The sequence below is a fragment of the Salmo salar genome, chromosome ssa21 (assembly GCF_905237065.1).
Source record: "Salmo salar chromosome ssa21, Ssal_v3.1, whole genome shotgun sequence".
Lineage (NCBI taxonomy): Eukaryota > Metazoa > Chordata > Actinopteri > Salmoniformes > Salmonidae > Salmo > Salmo salar.
Window position 1 is genome coordinate 6872412 of NC_059462.1, and position 22353 is coordinate 6894764.

The window sequence follows — 22353 nt, forward strand, 5'->3', positions numbered from 1 at the left end:
TTCGAAGCATGTCAACCGCTGTTTAAAATCTATTTTTATGCAATTTATCTCGTAAAAAAGTGATAATATTCCGACCGGGAATCTCCTTTTCGGTAAACAGAGGAAAAATCACAAAGACGGGGGCGGCCAGTGCACGCGCCTAAGCCCACAGTCCCTTGATCGGCCACTTGAGAAAGGCGATAATGTGTTTCAGCCTGGGGCTGGAATGACGACATTCAGCTTTTTCCCGGGCTCTGAGAGCCTATTGGAGCCGTGGGAAGTGTCACGTTACCGCAGAGATCCTTTGTAATGGAATGAGATGTCAAAGAAAGACAATAAATGGTCAGACAGGCCACTTCCTGTAAAGGAATCTTCTCAGGTTTTGGCCTGCCATATGAGTTCTGTTATACTCACAGACACCATTCAAACAGTTTTAGAAACTTTGGAGTGTTTTCTATCCAAAGCCAATAATTATATGCATATTCTAGTTACTGGGCAGGAGTAGTAACCAGATTAAATCGGGTACGTTTTTTATCCAGCCGTGTCAATACTGCCCCCTACCCTCAACAGGTTAACCCCTCGTTTCATGTGTCTCTCCTCAGGCCGGTGGTAGCTGGTCCACTACAGGACGCTGAGGTGCGGGAGGTCCCTCCGCCCCCCCTGGACATCGGGGGGGCCCCGGCGTACACAGTCCGGGCCATCCTGGACTCCCGGCGTCGGGTAGGGGGCCTGCAGTACATCGTGGACTGGGAGGGGTACGGTCCGGAGGAGAGGTGCTGGGTTCCGGTGAGGGACATTTTGGATCCCACTATGCTCCAGGAGTTCCATCGTCTCCGTCCGGACCGGCCGGCGCCTCGCCCTCCGGGCCGTCCCCGAGGCCGGCGATGGCGCGCTGCGGGAGCCGCGCGTCAGGGGAGGGGTACTGTCACAGTATCCACAGAAAATGGTGTCCCTCCTCGGCCGGGCGGCGCTCGGCGGTCGTCGTCGCCGGTCTACTAGCTGCCACCGATCTATGTTCTGTGTTCGTTGTGTTTTGTCTGTTTAAGTCCGCACCTGTTTCCGTTTCTGTAATTAGTAGGGGGGGTATTTAGTTTGTTCCTTGTGGTTTGTGTTTTGCGCGGGATTGTTTATTCGTCAGCGGGCAGGTCTGTGAACGTTTTGTGTTTTTTGCACATTTTTCCCCAGCGGATTCTCGCTAGAGGAATGTTATATTTGCCGGGCTGCGCCCCGTGCGTATCTTTGTTTTCTCTGGGTTAACTGTGTTCCCGTGTGGTCTCTGGGCACACCCTATGCCCTTTTGTTACGCCGAGTGGTTTTATCGGTGAAATAAATATACCGTTCTACGGCACAACTGGACTACCTCTCCTGCGTTTGACTCTGCCTTTTCCTCCTGCCTTACGGAATCGTGACAAAAGTCAAGGTATTGGAGGGGCCATCACAAATCCCTGACCTGACCTCAATCTTATAGATCATTTGTGGGCAGAACTGAAAAAGCACATGCAAGCAAGGAGGCACAGAAAAAAAAATGTATGAAATGTATGAAATTGAATGAAATGTATGCATTCACTACTGTAAGTCGCTCCGGATAAGAGCATCTGCTAAATGACTAAAATGTAAATGTAAAATGTAAACCTGACTCAGTTACATCAGCTCTGTCAGGAGCAATGGGACAAAATTCACCCAACTTATTGTGGGAAGCTTGTGGAAGGCTACCTGAAACGTTTGACCCAAGTTAAACAATTGAAAGGTAATGCTACCAAATACTAATTGAGTGTATGTAAACTTCTGACCCACTGGGAATGTGATGAAAGAAATAAAAGCTGAAATAAATGACTGTCTCTACTATTATTCTGACATTTCACATTCTTAAAATAAAGTGGTGATTCTAACTGACCTAAGACAGGGAATCTTTACTAGGATTAAATGTCAGGAATTGTGAAAAACTGAGTTTAAATGTATTTGGCTAAGGTGTATGTTAACTTCCAACTTCAACTGTATACACACTACCGTTCAAAAGTTTGGGGTCCCTTAGAAATGTCCTTGTTTTTGAAAGAAAATAAACACATTTTGTCCATTAAAATAACATCAAATTGATCAGAAATACAGTGTAGACATTGTTAATGTCGTAAATGAAGTGAAGAGGCAACTCCGGAACACTGGTCTTCTAGGCAGAGATCCTCTGTCCAGTGTCTGTTCTTTTACCCATCTTAATCTTTTCTTTTTATTGGCTAGTCTGAGATATGTATTTTTCTTTAAAACCCTGCCTAGAAGGCCAGCATCCCGGAGTCGCATCTTCACTGTTGACGGTGAGAATGGTGTTTTGCGGGTACTATTTAATGAAGCTGCCAGTTGAGGACTTGTGAGGCATCTGTTCCTCAAACTAGACACTCTAATGTACTTGTCCTCTTGCTCAGTTATGCACCAGGGCCTCCCACTAATCTTTATATTCTGTTTAGAGCCAGTTTGTGCTGTTCTGTGAAGGGAGTAGAACACGGCGTTGCTCGAGATCTTCAGTTTCTTGGCAATTTCTCGCATGGAATAGTCTTCATTTCTCTGACCAATGACAAGTTTCAGAAGAAAGTGCTTTGTTTCTGGCCATTTTGATCCTGTAATCGAACCGTCGTTGTGGGCAAATTGTGTGCCACCCTATGGGACTTCCAATCACGGCCGGATGTGATACAGCCTGGATTCGAACCAGGGACTGTAGTGCCACCTCTTGCACTGAGATGTAGTGCCTTAGACTGCTGTGTCCATGTGTGTGTGTTAACTATTTAACTGTACTAGAATGCCTTAAAGCCTGTAAAATCATTTAATATTGGTTATCGGTATTGGTTTTTGGGGCAAGGAAAATATCGGATATCGGTATCGGTCAAAAATGTCATATCGGTGCATCACTAGTTTCTAGCTCAGTGCTTTCTGTGGTGATGGGGCAGCCAGCAGAAAATACAGAGCATATGGGTTGGCAATATTCTCTAGTTGCGCCGTGCTTGGCTCAGTGTTCTGTCACTCATGGGAACACCACTAAAATCTACAGGGAGGGCTCGAAAAATCAAGCCCCTTGGGTGCTGCCATAGATTTACATTAGAGTGCCCATCCAAGAAGGCTCAAAGTCATTGGCCACAGATCATGTTACATTTACTGTAGCTTTGCTTGAACTGATCATGTCAACATCATACTTTTAAATCTTAGCTAGCAAGCTAGACAAGCAGTCATAATCATGAATCAAGTCGACAATCTACTGGCAAATCCTTTTCAATCCTTGTCATATGAAGAGGAATTATAGATAAAATGTATCGGTGCTCATCGGCCATTGGACATAAACATTACACAACAAGTTGGAAATCACAAATTCAACAATGATTGGTTTGTAAGGAATCAGTGGCAAACTGCAAGTGTTGCAAAGCAATCACTAGCCTGCTATTCAGTGGAGAGGGTGTGTGGTTGTAAGGGCTGTCGTGAGAGAGAGTAGACCAAGGTGCAGCGGAGTTAGTGTTCATCATTGAATATTTAATAAAGAAAGAACACTATACAAACAAAACAAGAAAACTGACAGCCAAACAGTGCTGTCAGGTGCAAACACTAACAGAAACAATTACCCACAAAACCCAAAGGAAAAACATGCTCCTTATGTGTGACTCCCAATCAGCAACAACGAGCTTCAGCTGTGCCTGATTGGGAGCCACACACGGCCCAAAACAAAGAAATACAAAGTTGGATCAGCCTGTAGTGTGGTTTTCCACTTTAATTTTGAGTGTGACTCCAAATCCAGACCTCCATGGGTTGATAAATTGGATTTCCATTGATTATTTTTGTGTGATTTTGTTGTCAGCACATTCAACTATGTAAAGAAAAAAGTATTTAATAAGATTATTTCATTCATTCAGATCTAGGATGTGTTATTTTAGTGTTCCCTTTATTTTTTTTAGCAGTATATTTGCACTGAATTTAAATGGGTAATGCAATTTCTTGTTTTTATATTTACTGAGAGCCAGGCCCACACTCAGACATAATTTACAAATTAAGCATATGTGTTTAGTGAGTCCACCAGATCAGAGGTAGTAAGGATGACCAGGGTTGTTCTCTTGATAAGTGTGTGAACTGGATCATTGTCTGTCCTGCTAAGCATTGAAAATGTACCTTTGGTGTCAGGGAAAATGTATGGAGTAAAAATTACATAATTTTCTTTAGGAATGTAGTGAAGTGTCACACCCTAATCTGTTTCACCTGTCCTTGTGATTGTCTCCACCCCCTCCAGGTGTCGCTTATTTTCCCCAGTGTATTTATCCCTGTGTTTCCTGTCTCTCTGTGCCAGTTCGTCTTGTATGTTTGTCAAGTCAACCAGTGTGTTTTTTCCCGTACTCCTTTTTTCTCTACTCTTCGCTAGTCCTCCAGGTTTTGACCCTTGCCTGTTTTCTGGACTCCATTCACGCCTGCCTGACCATTCTGCTTGCCCTGACCTCGAGCCTGCCTGCCCTTAGGTACTCTGAACTGGTTTTGACCTTTTGACTGTACACAACCATTCTCTTGCCTACCCTTTTTTGGATTAATAAACATCTAAGGCTCCAACCATCTGCCTCCTGTATCTGCATCTGGGTATCACCTTGTGCCCTTATAGTGAAGTAAAAGTAAAAGTTGTCAAAAATTGAAATTACAAGGTAAAGTACCGATACCCCAAAAAACTACATAAGTAGTACTTTAAAGTATTTTTACTTAATTACTTTACACCACTGAAAATAACCAGTAGTCTACCTAAATCATGAAAATAATGTGTCATCACACATAGCATGCATATGGTATGGTAACCATGAACTTTCTCATAATATCATAACCATCGTGTCAAATTTGGTCCATGTCAATATTTATCAATTGTCCACTGTTACTACATGAAAATATAATACAGATGCATGTAACACATTGGTAACACTTTATAATAACTTTTTACAAGCCAATAATAGATCATTTATAAGGCATGTGTTAATGACTTACACATGTTACACAAATCATTAACACGTCATATAAATGATGCTCGGGGGGGTTGGGTTGTGCATTAAGACACATTTCTGTTTCATAACTTAATGGACAATAAAGTACATCTTAGATTATATTAATATTATTATACAGTGCTACAAACACATCTAAAATAGTCAACCAATGTGACTAGTGGTCTTGCAAACCCATACAACATTCTGTCTTGTCTAGACCAGGGCTCTCCAACTCTGTTCCTGGAGAGCTACCGTCCTGTAGGTTTTCGCTCCAACACTAATCTAGTGCACCTGATTCCAATAATTAGCTTGTTGATAAGCTGAATCAAGTTATTTACAACTGGGTTTGGAGCAAAAACCTACAGTAGGGTAGCTTTCCAGACACAGGGCTGGGGAGTCCTGATCTAGACTATGACCTTATTGAACTCACCAGTCTCTTTTTTGGGAGACACCTCTGGTTGTTGTCGGGTCACCGGGGGCTGCTGAATCGGGCGTGACGACGGAGGGGTAGTCTGGAGAAAGACGTTAAAACAGCATTGAAAAACAAACATAAAAATATATCCAGCTGAGCTCCAAAGAGAAAAAAACGTGCATATTGATCCCACATGAGTATTTGTAGATCTTTAACAAAGAAAACCATGTTATGTTCATGTTTTTGTTGTTATGGGGTAATAATATGACCTAATATGACCATAAAAATACATCCAGCTCCAAGGACAACTAAAAGTTGGCTTCCCAACTGGCATATCATTAAATGGGTATTTGTACAGTACTTCCCTAACAAAAAACAATGACTTGTAAAGAGATTATGTTGATGTTTTAGGACATGTTTGTGGTAATCATACATTCTAATTTTCAGAAGTTGTGGTACAAAGTTGTCACTCAAATACTCAAAGTTGGCTTCCTAACTTCCATGATATTGCCAAATAGCTAGCTTATTTGTAGTTCTCAAACAAAGAAAACAATGACATTTAAGGAGTTTTGAGTTTGCAAGAAAGGCATTTCACTTTCGACATTAAAACTTGAAACTATATAGTGGGGTCCAAAATTATTGACACCCTTGGTAAAGATGGGCAATAATGACTGTATAAAATAAACAATTCAAATTCTGAGCTTAAAAAATGGGAAACGTATATTATTTTATAGTAATACAATTGCTCAGAGAAAGATTTTGTAATGTTTTTTAAATTTTTTTAAAGGTAGTGGTCAAAATTATTGACACCTCGAAAGATTCTTATAAAGTAGTCAAAAGTTTAGTATTTCATCCCATATTCCTAGCACACAATTAACTACATCAAGCGTGTGATGCATTTGCAGTTTGTTTCGGTTGTGTTTCAGATTATTTTGTTCCCAATAGAAATTAATGGTAAATAATGTATTGTGTCATTTTGGAGTCACTTTTATTGTAAATAATAATATAATATGTTTTAAACACTTCTGCATTAATGTGGATGCTACCAAGATTACGGATAATCCTGAACAAATCGTAAATAACGATGAGTGAGAAAGTTACAGAGGGTCAAAGATCATAACACCAAGACATGCTAACCTCTCACCATTACCAATAACAGGGGAGATTAGCCTTGGGGGTATGATGTCAATCATTTCAGACTCCACTGTATGTACTATATGTTTTGTGTTTTATTTTTGTTATGGAGTAATCATACGTGCTAATTGTTGGCAGACTAGCACAGTGCTAATGGTTGGCAGACTAGCACAGACTAGACCATTATATAATTTCCTCTCGGGCTAGCTTACCCTAAACAAATTAATACCGATGACCAAACAAACACACTCTCTCTTCCCCTCTGTGAGGTAGTCTCTACAGTGGTGTTGCAAAGAGCTGTGATGGTGGCGCCAAGTTTATGGGCGCCCATTATGAATATACAAAAGTGAGTTTGTCCAGTGAGCGAGATGGTGGGTGTACGTTCTCCCACTGGGAGCGGATGGGATTGCGACAAGCATCAGGTATTTCGGTTGGGAGGAACATGTCTGGCAACAGGAATGTGACCCGTTTTGGGCTCCAGCTCTTAAGATAGTGGTCAGAGAATAGAGTGGAGGAGCTGGTGTGTGTGTGTGCACATGTTTCAGTGTGTGTGTGAGTGTGTGTCTGGGTGTCCGCGTATCTGTGTGTGTGTGTGTTGGGGAGTAGAGACAAGGAAGGACTGTCAAAGATCTGTCATCACTGCTAGCGCTCTACAGATGGGACAATCTGCAGGGGGGAAGAGGGGAGGCCATTCCAGACTCACCCCCCTCAGTGAGAGGAAGATAACACCTAACACCCCTGTTTTCTAAGCTCATTCTTCACCAGGTGACACGCCTCATATTGTCACCTGTGGAATCTGAGAGGGGAGCACTGGGTGGGACAGATGAATGGATAGATGGATGGAGGGGGGCAATTTGAAATAAAAAGTATGGAATTCTTCACAAAATTAAGCAGTTTCCTCTATGGGCAAACATTCTCACTTTTGTAGGGCCTGAAGTTGACTGTGTGAAGAATTTGACTCGTGACTGTTATATGACAGATCCAAGGGGATATATATAATAAAACAGACCTGCACATATACTCCCATGCATTCATCCTTTCTGAGAGGTGGGAGTGAAGAGGGTGGGGACAGACGAGGCACTGGGTGGTGATAGATTTGAAAAACACAACTTAATTTAACCATCCAATTTTGCCCGATGCAGATTGAAACTTGTCTGCTATACATTCTCTGAACAAAACTATTTAGGCCACAAAGCTGATGCAACAAGGTAAAGCTGGCACAAGGACCAGATTCACACACCGAATACACCCATGCCTAATCCCGTACTCCACATGAGATTCGAGACACAATTGTGTGAGAAATGTAATGAAATAAGAAGTCTGTTTACTTCACTGTCACGGGCTGAGTCTTAAAAGAAAACAAATCTCACACAATATTAAATTATACGCACTTTCACCCAGACAACTGCGTAATGGGAGTTTGCAAGTTTTCTTAAGCTTGACGGTAGGTAACTCATCCTACCAAAAATGATTTAACTCTCAAGTGTTTGAGTGGCAGCTTTAATAAAATCTGCACTGTAGTAAACCTGTATGTCAACATCACATCCAGCACAGTTACAAGCCCTTTAATGGAGTAGAAACGATGTTGTCGCTTTTTTCTGCAGTGCGGATTTGAGTGAAATCCTGCCCTTAGTCCACTGTGTAACGATGACAACTCACAAGTCCTTCAATCACACACAAATCCGCCATCAGTCTCACAACAGAAAGTTTCCTCAGATAACTGTCTGCGTTTCCTTCTTTGCTTTCCCAAGCATGAGTGGGAGTCAGACAGGCTAAAGTCAAAGTCAACGGTATGTTGGGTAACAGCTGTTCCATACGATGCTAATAAACACGTCGGGTGGATGGAAAGCCCGTGTGAAGTGGCACAAGGCTTCAAAGCCGGCCTGTGCACCTGGAGCCCTGTGACAAGGACTGGCAGGCCAAAGACAGGCCAACTTTCTCTTTCCGTTACCTTCCTATTCCTGTTCTCTCAACTTTTAAGTCTGATTGAGAAACCAGTCAAAATAACAAAACAGGAACCTTGGCGATATTATCGCCCTGAGCTGGATCAGACACATCTGGCTGTCTACCTAGTCTTCTACTGTAATTGGACCGGCGTACCCCGACAGTGCTGTTGTATGGAGGCTCGAGGTTGTGCTGCAACATTTGCTTGTTGTAGAGGGTATTGTAATATCATAAAATGCATGGTCCACGTCTGTGTGTTTGTGTGGGGGGGTGATGCTCGTGTTAGTTTAGGACATTGTCCAGGTGATAACCCACATCCGGTTTGGAGCGAGCAGTCGCACTACGCTTCGCTCCACAGGTAATATTACACTTCACTACATTACAACGGCTTGATTTGTTTGATCTGAGCAACCTTCTTAGCTAGCTACATAGCCGTCTTTGTATCAAAGATAATTGTGTAGTTTAGAGTAAATAGAGTAATTATCGAGGCTAGCTATCTTCGTCCTCCTAACGTAGTCAACACCGCTAGCTGCTAGCTAGCTAGTCATCACTGCTAGCTAGCCAACTTCTACCGACTAGCAGCACTGTAGAAACTATTACATTACAACGTAACGACTTGATTAGTGTGGTGTTAGTGTTAGTTAGCCAGCTACATAGTTGTCTTTGCTGTCTCTGTATCTAAGATAATTGTGTAGTTTGAGTAATTAACGAGGTGAACTAGCCAGCCGCGACGCGACGCCAGACTTAGTCAACCCACCTGGTCATCATTAACCCACTGCTAGCTAGCTAGCCAACCGTTACCGACTAGCAGCGCTGTAGATACTAATACTTTACAACGGAACGATTTGACTAGTGCAGTGTTAGCTAGCTAGCTACTTAGTTGTCTTTGTCATAGCTTGATAATTGTGTAGTTTAGTAATTATCGAGGTTAGCTAGCCAGCCATCGAGGTTAGCTAGCCAGCTATTTCCGTCCCCCGCGACGCCATTTTTCCTAACCCAGCCAACTATTACCGACGAGCAGCATTGTAGAAACTAAATACATTACAAGGAACGTCTTGATTAGTGTTATGTTAGCTAGCTAGCTACAAAGTTGCTTTGTATCATGACAAGGTGTAGTACTGAAACTATCGAGGTTACCTAGCCAGCTACACGTTCAAAGTCAACAACGCAGCCACTGCTAGCTAGCCTACTCCACCAGCCAGCAGTACTGTATCATTTTCGTCATTTTAGTCAATAAGATTTTTGCAACGTAAGCTTAACTTTCTGAACATTCGAGACGTGTAGTCCACTTGTCATTCCAATCTCCTTTGCATTAGCGTAGCCTCTTCTGTAGCTTGTCTACTATGTGTCTGTCTATCCCTGTTCTCTCCCCTCTGCACAGGCCATACAAACGCTCCACACCGCGTGGCCGCTGCCACTCTAACCTGGTGGTCCCAGCGCGCACGACCCACGTGGAGTTCCAGGTCTCCGGCAGCCTCTGGAACTGCCGGTCTGCGGCCAACAAGGCTGAGTTCATCTCAGCCTATGCTACCCTCCAGTCCCTAGACTTCCTGGCGCTGACGGAAACATGGATTACCACAGATAACACTGCTACTCCTACTGCTCTCTCCTCGTCTGCCCACGTGTTCTCGCATACCCCTAGAGCATCGAGCCAGCGGGGTGGTGGCACTGGAATCCTCATCTCTCCCAAGTGGACATTCTCTCTTTCTCCCCTGACCCATCTGTCTATCTCCTCATTTGAATTCCATGCTGTCCCAGTTACCAGCCCTTTCAAGCTTAACATCCTTATCATTTATCGCCCTCCAGGTTCCCTTGGAGAGTTCATCAATGAGCTTGACGCCTTGATAAGTTCCTTTCCTGAGGATGGCTCACCTCTCACAGTTCTGGGTGACTTTAACCTCCCCACGTCTACCTTTGACTCATTCCTCTCTGTCTCCTTCTTTCCACTCCTCTCCTCTTTTGACCTCACCCTCTCACCTTCCCCCCCTACTCACAAGGCAGGCAATACGCTTGACCTCATCTTTACTAGATGCTGTTCTTCCACTAATCTCATTGCAACTCCCCTCCAAGTCTCCGACCACTACCTTGTATCCTTTTCCCTCTCGCTCTCATCCAACACTTCTCACTCTGCCCCTACTCGGATGGTATTGCGCCGTCCCAACCTTCGCTCTCTCTCTCCCGCTACTCTCTCCTCTTCCATCCTATCATCTCTTCCCTCTGCTCAAACCTTCTCCAACCTATCTCCTGATTCTGCCTCCTCAACCCTCCTCTCCTCCCTCTCTGCATCCTTTGATTTCCTCTGTCCCCTATCCTCCAGGCCGGCTCGGTCCTCCCCTCCTGCTCCGTGGCTCGACGACTCACTGCGAGCTCACAGAACAGGGCTCCGGGCAGCCGAGCGGAAATGGAGGAAAACTCGCCTCCCCTGCGGACCTGGCATCCTTTCACTCCCTCCTCTCTACATTTTCCTCTTCTGTCTCTGCTGCTAAAGCCACTTTCTACCACTCTAAACTCTAAGCATCTGCCTCTAACCCTAGGAAGCTCTTTGCTACCTTCTCCTCCCTCCTGAATCCTCCTCCCCCTCCCCCCTCCTCCCTTTCTGCGGATGACTTCGTCAACCATTTTGAAAAGAAGGTTGACGACATCCGATCCTCGTTTGCTAAGTCAAACGACACCGCTGGTCCTGCTCACACTGCCCTACCCTGTGCTTTGACCTCTTTCTCCCCTCTCTCTCCAGATGAAATCTCGCGTCTTGTGATGGCCGGCCGCCCAACAACCTGCCCACTTGACCCTATCCCCTCCTCTCTTCTCCAGACCATTTCCGGAGACCTTCTCCCCTACCTCACTTCGCTCATCAACTCATCCTTGACCGCTGGCTACGTCCCTTCCGTCTTCAAGAGAGCGAGAGTTGCACCCCTTCTGAAAAAACCTACACTCGATCCCTCCGATGTCAACAACTACAGACCAGTATCCCTTCTTTCCTTTCTCTCCAAAACTCTTGAACGTGCCGTCCTTGGCCAGCTCTCTTGCTATCTCTCTCAGAATGACCTTCTTGATCCTAATCAGTCAGGTTTCAAGACTGGGCATTCAACTGAGACTGCTCTTCTCTGTGTCACGGAGGCTCTCCGCACTGCTAAAGCTAACTCTCTCTCCTCTGCTCTCATCCTTCTAGACCTATCTGCTGCCTTTGATACTGTGAACCATCAGATCCTCCTCTCCACCCTCTCCGAGCTGGGCATCTCCGGCGCGGCCCACGCTTGGATTGCGTCCTACCTGACAGGTCGCTCCTACCAGGTGGCGTGGCGAGAATCTGTCTCCGCACCACGTGCTCTCACCACTGGTGTCCCCCAGGGCTCTGTTCTAGGCCCTCTCCTATTCTCGCTATACACCAAGTCACTTGGCTCTGTCATATCCTCACATGGTCTCTCATATCAATTGCTATGCTGATGACACACAATTAATCTTCTCCTTTCCCCCTTCTGACAACCAGGTGGCGAATCGCATCTCTGCATGTCTGGCAGACATATCAGTGTGGATGACGGATCACCACCTCAAGATGAACCTCGGCAAGACGGTGCTGCTCTTCCTCCCGGGGAAGGACTGCCCGTTCCATGATCTCGCCATCACGGTTGACAACTCCCTTGTGTCCTCCTCCCAGAGTGCTAAGAGCCTCGGCGTGACCCTGGACAACACCCTGTCGTTCTCCACTAACATCAAGGCGGTGACCCGATCCTGTAGGTTCATGCTCTACAACATTCGCAGAGTACGACCCTGCCTCACACAGGAAGCGGCGCAGGTCCTAATCCAGGCACTTGTCATCTCCCGTCTGGATTACTGCAACTCGTTGTTGGCTGGGCTCCCTGCCTGTGCCATTAAACCCCTACAACTCATCCAGAACGCCGCAGCCCGTCTGGTGTTCAACCTTCCCAAGTTCTCTCACGTCACCCCACTCCTCCGCTCTCTCCACTGGCTTCCAGTCGAAGCTCGCATCCGCTACAAGACCATGGTGCTTGCCTACGGAGCTGTGAGGGGAACGGCACCTCCGGACCTTCAGGCTCTGATCAGGCCCTACACCCAAACAAGGGCACTGCGTTCATCCACCTCTGGCCTGCTCACCTCCCTACCTCTGAGGAAGCACAGTTCCCGCTCAGCCCAGTCAAAACTGTTCGCTGCTCTGGCACCCCAATGGTGGAACAAGCTCCCTCACGACGCCAGGACAGCGGAGTCAATCACCACCTTCCGGAGACACCTGAAACCCCACCTCTTTAAGGAATACCTGGGACAGGATAAAGTAATCCTTCTACCCCCCCCCCCTTAAAAGATTTAGATGCACTATTGTAAAGTGGTTGTTCCACTGGATATTATAAGGTGAATGCACCAATTTGTAAGTCGCTCTGGATAAGAGCGTCTGCTAAATGACGTAAATGTAAATGTAAATGTAAACCGGCCATATACATTCCCCACTATCCACCCCCTCCCCATACAGCTCCCTACAGTTTGAAATAGCCAGATAACTCGGTTTCCATGTTGACCATATGTTTAAAGTACATGACTGTGGATGGTTGCATCTCAAATGGCACCCTATTCTCAACATACAGTAGTGCACTATAGTAGTGAATAGGGTGCCATTTGAATAGCGTGACCTACATAGTTTTACAGAGTTCCCTACATCCCTACTAAATTATGCATAGTCACTTTAATAACTCTACCTACATGTACATATTACCTCAATTACCTCGACTAACCAGTGCCCCCGCACATTGGGGGCACTGTACCGGTACCCCCTGTATATAGCCTCGAAATTGTTATTTTACTGCTGCTCATTAATTATTTGGTACTTTTATTTCTTACTTTTTTTAGGTATTTTCTTAAAACTGCATTATTGATTAAGGGCTTGTATGTAAGCATTTCACTGTTGTTTTCAGTGCATGTGACAAATACAATTTAATTTTATTTGTGTCCGCCACTCACGAGAAGGGAGTGAAGTCCTGACACATCAAAAGGTGAAAAATTCACATGCTTGTGGGTGAACGCCAACATATACAGATAAAATGGATTTCAGGGCACGTACCGTAACTGTTGGTCTGTCGTCCTCAACCCACACATATTTTTGTACCTCCGCGTCCCATTTGAAAGTACCCTATGGGGAGACAAAGGAGGCACTACAATTGTGCGTAAAAATATAAACGCAACATACAACAATTTCAAAGATTTTACTGCGTTATAAGGAAATCAGTCAATTGTAATTCATTAGGCCGTAATGTATGGATTTCACATGACTGGGAATACAGATATGCATCTGTTGGTCATAGATACCTTAAAAAAAAGGTAGGGTTATTGATCAGAAAACCAGTCAGTATCTGGTGTTACCACAATTTGCCTCATGCAGCAGGACATATCTCCTTCGCATAGAGTTGATCAGGCTGTTGATTGTGGCCTGTGGAATGTTGTCCCACTCCTCTTCAATGGCTGTGTGACATTGCTGGATATTGACGGGAACTGGAACATGCTGTCGTATACATCAATCCAGAGCATCCAAAACATGCTCAATGGGTGACATGTATGGTGAGAATGCAGGCCATGGCAGAACTGAGCCATTTTCAGCTTGCAGGAATTGTGTACAGATCCTTGAGGAATGGGGCCGGGCATTATCTTTCTGAAACATGAGGTGATGGCAGCGGATTTTTTTATGTATTTCACTTTTATTTAACCAGGTAGGCCAGTTGAGAACAAGTTCTCATTTACAACTGCGACCTGGCCAAGATAAAGCAAAGCAGTGCGACAAAAACAACAACACAGAGTTACACATAAACAAACGTACAGTCAATAACACAAAATAAAATAAAAAATTATGAATGGCACGATGAATGGATAAATGGCACGACAATGGGCCTCAGGATCTCGTCAAGGTATCTCTGTACAGTCAAATTGCCATCAATAAAATGCAATTGTTTTTGTTGTCCCTTGCAAATGCCTGCCCATACCATAACCCCACCAGGGGGCTGTTTACAACGTTGACATCAGCAAACCGCTTGCCCACATGACGCCATACACGTGTTCTGCGGTTGTGAGGCCAGTTGAATGTACTGCCAAATTCTCTAAAAGGATGTTGGAGGCGGCTTACGGTAGAGAAATTAACATTACATTTTCTGGCAGCAGCTCTGGTGGACATTCCTGCAGTCAGCATGCCAATTGCACGCTCCCTCAAAACTTGAGACATCTGTGGCATTGTGTTGTGTGACAAAACTGCACATTTTAGAGTGGCCTTTTATTGTCCACAGCAAAAGGTGCACCTGTGTAATGATCATGCTGTTTAATCAGCGTCTTGATATGCCACACCTGTCAGGTGGATGGATTACATAGGCAAAGGAGAAATGCTCACTAACAGGGATGTAAACAAACTTGTGCACAAAATTTGAGAGAAATATGCTTTTTGGACGTGTGGCACATTTCTGGGATCTTTTATTTCCGCTCATGAAATCAACACTTTACATGTTGCGTTTATATTTTTGTTCAGTGTAGTAAAAACCCATCATGTGGCGACATTACCAAACCTACAACCAGTACATAGCCAAGCCTTGCTGCTCAAACTCTGTGACCTTTGAAATGTCACAGATAACCTGGTTTTAACCTTAATTTTAACACAAAAATGTCAAACGATCATACCGGGCCTTTCTTCTTCCCGTCCAGTTTCCCTTCCACATCGCCACTTCCGCCATCTCCTGAAGCCTGGGCGGGGAGAGACCAGAGGTGTATTCATTAGTGCAAACCCGTAGCAAAATGTTTTGCAATGAAAAACTAGTGTTTCTTCAGGTAGGTCCCTTCCGATTTCAGCCCCTTTGCTTCTGTTTGGTTCCTATTGTTCCCTCTAAGTTCCCTCTAAGTTTAAGCCTCCCCATATCCTGCTAAGGCAACAACTGTATAAGCGCTACGCTGCGCCACCTATGTTAATGTATGGGTGGGCGGGTCAAGGGTCACTTACCACATCCGAGTCGTCCCCTTCCTCCTCACACTGTCTTTCAGCAGCCCGGGGGTTTCCAACAACCCTCAGCTCCCCAATCACCCCCTATGAAGGAAAACACACACAGGCAAGCGCATATACGCAGGCAGACACAGACACACAGTTGTCAATACATGGCCTTTGATGTCTGGTGTCTGTATGTGTGTGGGGTGATATAAAACAAGGCATGTTGCGGTGCTGCTGCACAGCTGGTCCTACACCTGTACACGTTTGCTCTAAACATAAACAAACATAAATCAAAAAATATATCTTCCCTCTGAAGTCCTGTGTCTTCAAACATGTGTACCTGATCTGTGTGGTGGATTTGTTGTGGAACTCCCCCCTCGTTGAAGAAGCTGAGGGGTTTATTACAGTTGTCCCAGTGGTGAGCAATGAAATGGACGCATGTGATATGACACTCTCCTCTTCCACGGCCCCAGTCCATCAAACTCGCCACCACAGGAGCTTCTTTCAATGTCTCGCATTAATAGCATCTTATCAAGTCAATCAAAAAGCCAATCATGTGATTCAGGGGAATTTGCTTTTAACATGTTTTAAACGGATAAAAGCTCTAGTTCTGAAGAGCTTCTCTTTCGATGAATGCCCACAAATGTGTTCACGAGCCTTCAAAGTCCCTAAATAGCTGTCAAATATATTTATTTCATTGATTTTATGAGGAGCTGAGTCTGTACACCCTATGTGCCTTTTCGTTTTCCACTGTTACTTCCAGGCCTGGGAGCAGGTACTATCTTACCCTATCATAACCAAAAATAACAGGTTATATTACTCTGTTATTTATGTTTCTGTTGTCATTTGAGTATGTGTAAATGAACAATGTATAGCTTTAAAATATGTTAAAACTATCATGTCAATCTCATGGACTATCGACACATTTGACTTAAGTGGTTACATGTCTCTGGCCTGTACCTCCTCAGTGCAGGCATAAGGGTTCAACACCATGCGTTGAGTCAACAGATAATGCAATGATAAGTGTCTGAACTCGGGCAATGCCTGGGGTCTATGTAAACAACCATTGTTTGCCTCAGCTGTCTCTAAGAACTGTCTTTAAAAAGATGAAAACCTCCCTTCCACACAGCTTGGAGAAAAGAAAAGAGGCAATGCCCTGACATTTGGCCAAACCCCTTTGTCTAAATCCCCTCATTTGGTCTTGTCAAGATAGGACAGACCAACTGAGCTGTCTTGAACCCAAATGAGAGCTATTTGGGATTCTGCTCTGAGCATTCCGAGGCCCTGAGGTGTACTTTGCTTGAAGACATGCCCAGAAAATGCCCAGCAAAAACAGTCAACAGTGGGTAGAACTACACACATTCCCATATTTTAAAGGCCATGCCATGGACATAAAATGAACCCATGTCCGTCAGTCTTTTTCTATGTCTATCTCTGGGTTAATACGCACAAAAAGACAACTCCCTTGAGTTGAGGTTTTTGTATTGTCCGTTCATACTTTATTGGAATAAAGATAGAGGCTGAGTCACTGGCCTACTGGTGTTCTTCCATGCCGTCCATGGGAGGGGTGCGTCACTTGAGTGGGTTGAGTCACTGACGTGGTCTTCCTGTCTGGGTTGGCGCCCCCCCCTTGGGTTGTGCCATGGCGGAGATCGTTGTGGGCTATACTCGGCCTTGTCTTAGGACGGTAAGTTGGTGGTTGGAGACATCCCTCTAGTGGTGTGGGGGCTGTGCTTTGGCAAAGTGGGTGGGGTTATATCCTGCCTGTTTGGCCCTGTCCGGGGGTATCATCGGATGGGGCCACAGTGTCTTCTGATCCCTCCTGTCTCAGCCTCCAGTATTTATGCTGCAGTAGTTTATGTGTCGGGGGGCTAGGGTCAGTCTGTTACATCTGGAGTATTTCTCTTGTCTTATCCGGTGTCCTGTGTGTATTTAAATATGCTCTCTCTAATTCTCTCTTTCTCTCTTTCTGTCTTTCTCTCGGAGGACCTGAGCCCTAGGACCATGCCTCAGGACTACCTGGTATGATGACTCCTTGCTGTCCCCAGTCCACCTGGCCGTGCTGCTGCTCCAGTTTCAACTGTTCTGCCTGCGGCTATGGAACCCTGACCTGTTCACCGGACGTGCTTGTTGCACCCTCGACAACTACTATGATTATTATTATTTGACCATGCTGGTCATTTATGAACATTTTAACATTTTAACATTTTGACCATGTTCTGTTTTAATATCCACCCTGCACAGCCAGAAGAGGACTGGCCACCCCTCATAGCCTGGTTCCTCTCTAGGTTTCTTCCTAGGTTTTTGGCCTTTCTAGGGAGTTTTTCCTAGGGAGTTTTTCCTAGCCACCGTGCTTCTTTCACATGCTTTGCTTGCTGTTTGGGGTTTTAGGCTGGGTTTCTGTACAGCACTTTGAGAATATCAGCTGATGTACGAAGGGCTATATAAAAATAAATTTGATTTGATTTGATTTGATATCATTGCTTCCTCTGACCATGTTTTAAATCATCCAATTATCTTGGTTTAGTCAGACAGGGTTTACCATCTGTAAATGTATAGACAGCAAGTAAAACAATAATTACAACGCTGTCTAACTTACAGAAATATGTAAGTTAGTCAAGCAATAAAAAATACATTCAATATTGAGCTATTGGTCAAAAGGCAGGTCAAATGTCTTTCTCTTGCAGTATGTGTTTATACCTGTTCTCATTCTTACATCATATGATTGCATGGCTTACCATGTTGAGTACTCCCAACAGCACATATTTTTGCAAATAAGATGTGCTTGTCCAGGGCTACAATAAAAATTAGTAATGTTGGGGGTACTTAAGGACTGGAGTTAGGAAACACTGGCTTAAGATACTGACTTGAATCTTATTTTTGGAGCGGGATCAATTTAAGTTCAATCTCAACTTTTGCTTTATCCTAGCAACATTGTCCCAGCGCAAGCCAAATAGTCTGAAATAAACTGCACTCAATTTCATTCATTAATTTCAAACAAGGTTCATTCTCAGAATGTTAGGTCTTAGTCTTTACAGATTTGAATGTACAACTGGTAACACTTCAGTATAGGGATGACATTAAGTCACTGATTTGCAATATAAGTAGCATATTCATTGTTTCCTTATTCACGCAAGTAGAAAATAAAACACTGAATAAAGGCTTGATGAATAGCTTATAGCACACAAAGACCTAACTAGCTACTTATTTATACACTTTTAAACTGCATATTAGTGACCACTACGTGATTCATATGCTTAAATATTACCCTACAATCTACTGAATGAGGAGATACAACACATTCAGATAATGATGTCAGCAAAAACTAAACAAAGGGCACCGTCAATAGGCACCATCTTGCTTGTGCTCGGAACATAAGGCCAATTGTCCTGGTCACAGAAGCACCTGTCTACTTGTGCCCTCTGCTTACAGGGATACCTGTCTATGTGTGCTGGGTGCTGCAGAGCGACTGTATAAGGGTCAGCTGCAGTGGTCACAGGGGGGTGGAGTGGAGGGCCAACTGGAGCTAATTGATCCCCCACCATGAAGTCCACCAATTATACTTCTGTGTTTCCCAGGAGGAGACAGGGGATGGTCGGGGTCAGACCACTTTTACGTTTTGATTTAAAGCAGGCCAATTAAAGGCAATCAAATCATAAAGGGGTTGCCAAACACGACGGTTTCTGTTTCACGTGTCTGAATCAGCCTGACTAGGAGGGCAACACTGTCTGGTCTGATTTCCAATTCCACTTGCCCCTGACACCGATATATTTCTCAAGTAGGAAATGTTATAAGGATAGTAGTGCTTGAGATAAGCGCACATAAGTCAAAACTATGAATTCATCTTGGACTGCATCGGATGTTCTGATTTATGAGTTTGAGCCAGAATTGTGGACTACAGATCCTACTCTTATGCTATTATTACGCCATAGGCTATTCAGGATTGGGCCCTAAGTAAAATATAAGACAGGGTTTGAATTGCCTTTCAAGTCCTTCAATCCAGGAAATTACAAATGACACATTTTTGCATTGACCAAGTTGAAACACAACGGACCCCGACTCTGATATTAAAAAAGTCCAGTCATTGCATGATACATACCAGGAACTTATCGGGATCGGCCCCTCCGGCTTGACCCACGAACACGCCGGCTCCTGGCTCCAGCTCCATCTCATCCGGGGACCTCTCAAAGCGTACCACCTGGGGTTGGTCGTCGCAGTTGATGTAGAAGGTGACCTTGTCGTCCAGCACGGAGATGGAGAAGCGGTTCCACTGGTCAGCCAGATTGTGCACGGGGAAGGTGGCCGCCACGTACGACACCTGCGAGTCGGGCTCCGTGTAGTAGAAGATGACATTCTGCTTGCTCGCCTTGACCGGCGACAGCTTGACGCCCACATACATGATCTTCTGCGAGGCGTCTGTGACCGAAAAGATGACTCCGCCCTTGGTGGACTGGGGCTTCAGGTTGAAGAGGAGGGAGAAGTCCCGGTAGAAGGGGCTGGGAAGATGGGCACGTGCCAACTGGCCCGTGTTGGCGTCGGGACCGAAGACGTAGCCGGGGCTGTTGTCGGGACCATAGATCTTGGTGATCTCCTCTGGGGGAGGGTCCCCGATCAGGTGCAGGAGGGAGACACCGATCTCATCTACAGAAGAGAAACAGGAAGTTAGTACACATCACACAGGAAACGCCGATGACGGGGTGGGCTGCATGGCGAGATTGGGTTAGCGTGCTCTATTAGTGTGTTGGGTTTTGACACTGTGAGTTTTGGTCTGCGAGGTAAAAGCAGACCGCCAACACTTTCTTAGTAGTGTTTTTTTGGGAGGGAAGGGGGCAGCAATGTTAATAAACCCAGTGTCCAGAGTCACTTGAAGATCTGCATTAATGTAATGATATTTCAATGATTCCTGGTCTAATATTTAAGAGAAATATGACCTGACATGGGAAACATCATTGGACTTGTAAAACATCTATCACAACTTCAAGATAAATTGTGCATTGCATATCAACATGTCAATCAGCTCCACACGATAATGGTAATTAGATATCAGGGAAACATTACAAACAAATACATTATATGGCTGTAGTTAATTGCAACTGACACATAGCCAAACAAACCACTGTGCTAGAATACTTTGCAAAGCTACAGTAAACAATGACCTTTTGCTCTTAACTTTTGAATCAACCCTATATGTGAGGATTTCTCAAAGGGCCTAATTCAAATAAGCCAACTCCTACTGCCTGCCTTCAAATAATGGAGTGGGTTACAAAAACTAATAGCAACTATGACATCCCCCAAAAAGCATGGGGAGAACACTTCTCCTGGGACCTACAAGAATCTAGATCCCTTCAACAGACGGAGTTATTTTAGCCCAAAGCCCCTTGTGAATGCATGCCAACATGACATTCTTCCCTCACTGACATTGGATAAGGGGAACTCCATGCTAGCCAGTCTCAGAATGTTTTAACATGGGGTCAATGAAGGACAGGCACCACACGCAAAAATGTAATTTTTGCAGCTCCTTATCAATTTTGACATTTTGGGGAAATTTTGGTCCATTTAAAATAAAATTTTCAAAAAGTAGATGAAAATGTATATTTTTGTTAGTTTATCATACTAGCATTATCAAAATGTCATGAATTGTAACCACTTTTAAATAGACATACATCCATAATTTCAAAGCTCATGTAAGGGGTGCGTAACTGGTGGCAGGGAAGTCAGACTCAGGAGAGCAGAACTGGGTAATATCCGGAGCAGTTTAATTATCAAAACCAACGGCATCCAGAACTACAAAATATGGGTACAAAACCCGTCGCTCACCAGTCAAAATGTGCACAAGCACTTACAACAAACAATTTCACACACAGACATAGGGGGAACAGAGGGTTAAATACATGACAAGTAATGAGGGAAATGTAAACCAGGTGTGTGGGAAAACAAGACAAAACAAATGGAAAATGAAAGGTGGATCGGCGATGGCTAGAAGACCAGCGACGTCGACCGCCGAACGAACAAGGAGAGGAACCGACTTCGGCGGAAGTTGTGACAGCTCACTTCATTGAATCCCATCACTACATTGAATCCTTTTCATAGATAATGTTACAAACCGGAATATATGTAGTAACTGACCTTGAAGAGATGGTGATTGGGTTTAATAGGTGTTTGGCATTTGGTAGTCTAATTGCAGTGTACTTTCCCCGAAAGTCAGACTCTTCCTGCACGCCAACACATTTTTCTCAGCCTCTCAGAAGCATCTGCATTCATCACAATTTGTGTGGTTATCTTTAAACATATTATTCAGACTTATACATAGGGAATTGTTGATATGTTGTCCAAAAAAATCCTAGATGACATTTTCTTCAAAAGTATTTACAGATAAGATGAAATAAGTATTTATCCGCAATCTGCTGTGTGTAAGTCCAGAGTGTCTTAACCAAAAAATGTAGGCTGACTTCATACAATGTCCCGATTTTTTTTGTGTGTTACATGCAAACACAGTATGTGCATATTTAATGAATTCCTTTTTTTTTTTATTATGCTATTAGGGTATGGTGCCGCTCATTCCTATAATTTCCATTGTTACATAACACTAATATGTGAGAAAAATATCTTTGTGAACAAATGTTTCATTTTGTCGTTATAGGTTGGTAGCAACATGTGAAAATTGTTGCGGTAATCTGTTGCAGCTCAAGTCGACTACCACGCCCACAATGCAATGCTCTCTCTATGGGCTGGCTGGACGTAGCTACAATAATAATAAAGTCAATATCAGCATGTGAAATAGCTATTTAGCTGTGAAATCACCTAAACAAACTGCACTTTCAATATAGCAGTCTACAATCTCACCATGTTCAACCAGCATATCCATGTGAGTCGAGTCTGCCATTCGAATGGCACTATGCAATGCACTGAAGAGGCAGAAAAATAGGAGAAATGTGTTA

At 44.2% G+C, this 22353-nt stretch overlaps 1 protein-coding gene across 3 annotated transcripts in view; it reads right to left on the reverse strand.

The window, feature by feature from the left end:
* Positions 1–22353, reverse strand: part of LOC106581675 (collagen alpha-1(XVIII) chain) — a 210717-nt gene that overhangs the window by 70329 nt on the left and 118035 nt on the right. For all 3 annotated transcript variants that reach the window (XM_014163884.2, XM_014163883.2, XM_014163882.2), the window contains 5 exons: positions 19515–20056; positions 15431–15514; positions 15115–15177; positions 13520–13588; positions 5392–5473 (listed from right to left, as the gene is read on the reverse strand). In XM_014163884.2, coding sequence (XP_014019359.1) covers positions 5392–5473; positions 13520–13588; positions 15115–15177; positions 15431–15514; positions 19515–20056 — 840 coding nt within the window. The remainder of the gene's footprint in view (positions 1–5391; positions 5474–13519; positions 13589–15114; positions 15178–15430; positions 15515–19514; positions 20057–22353) is intronic.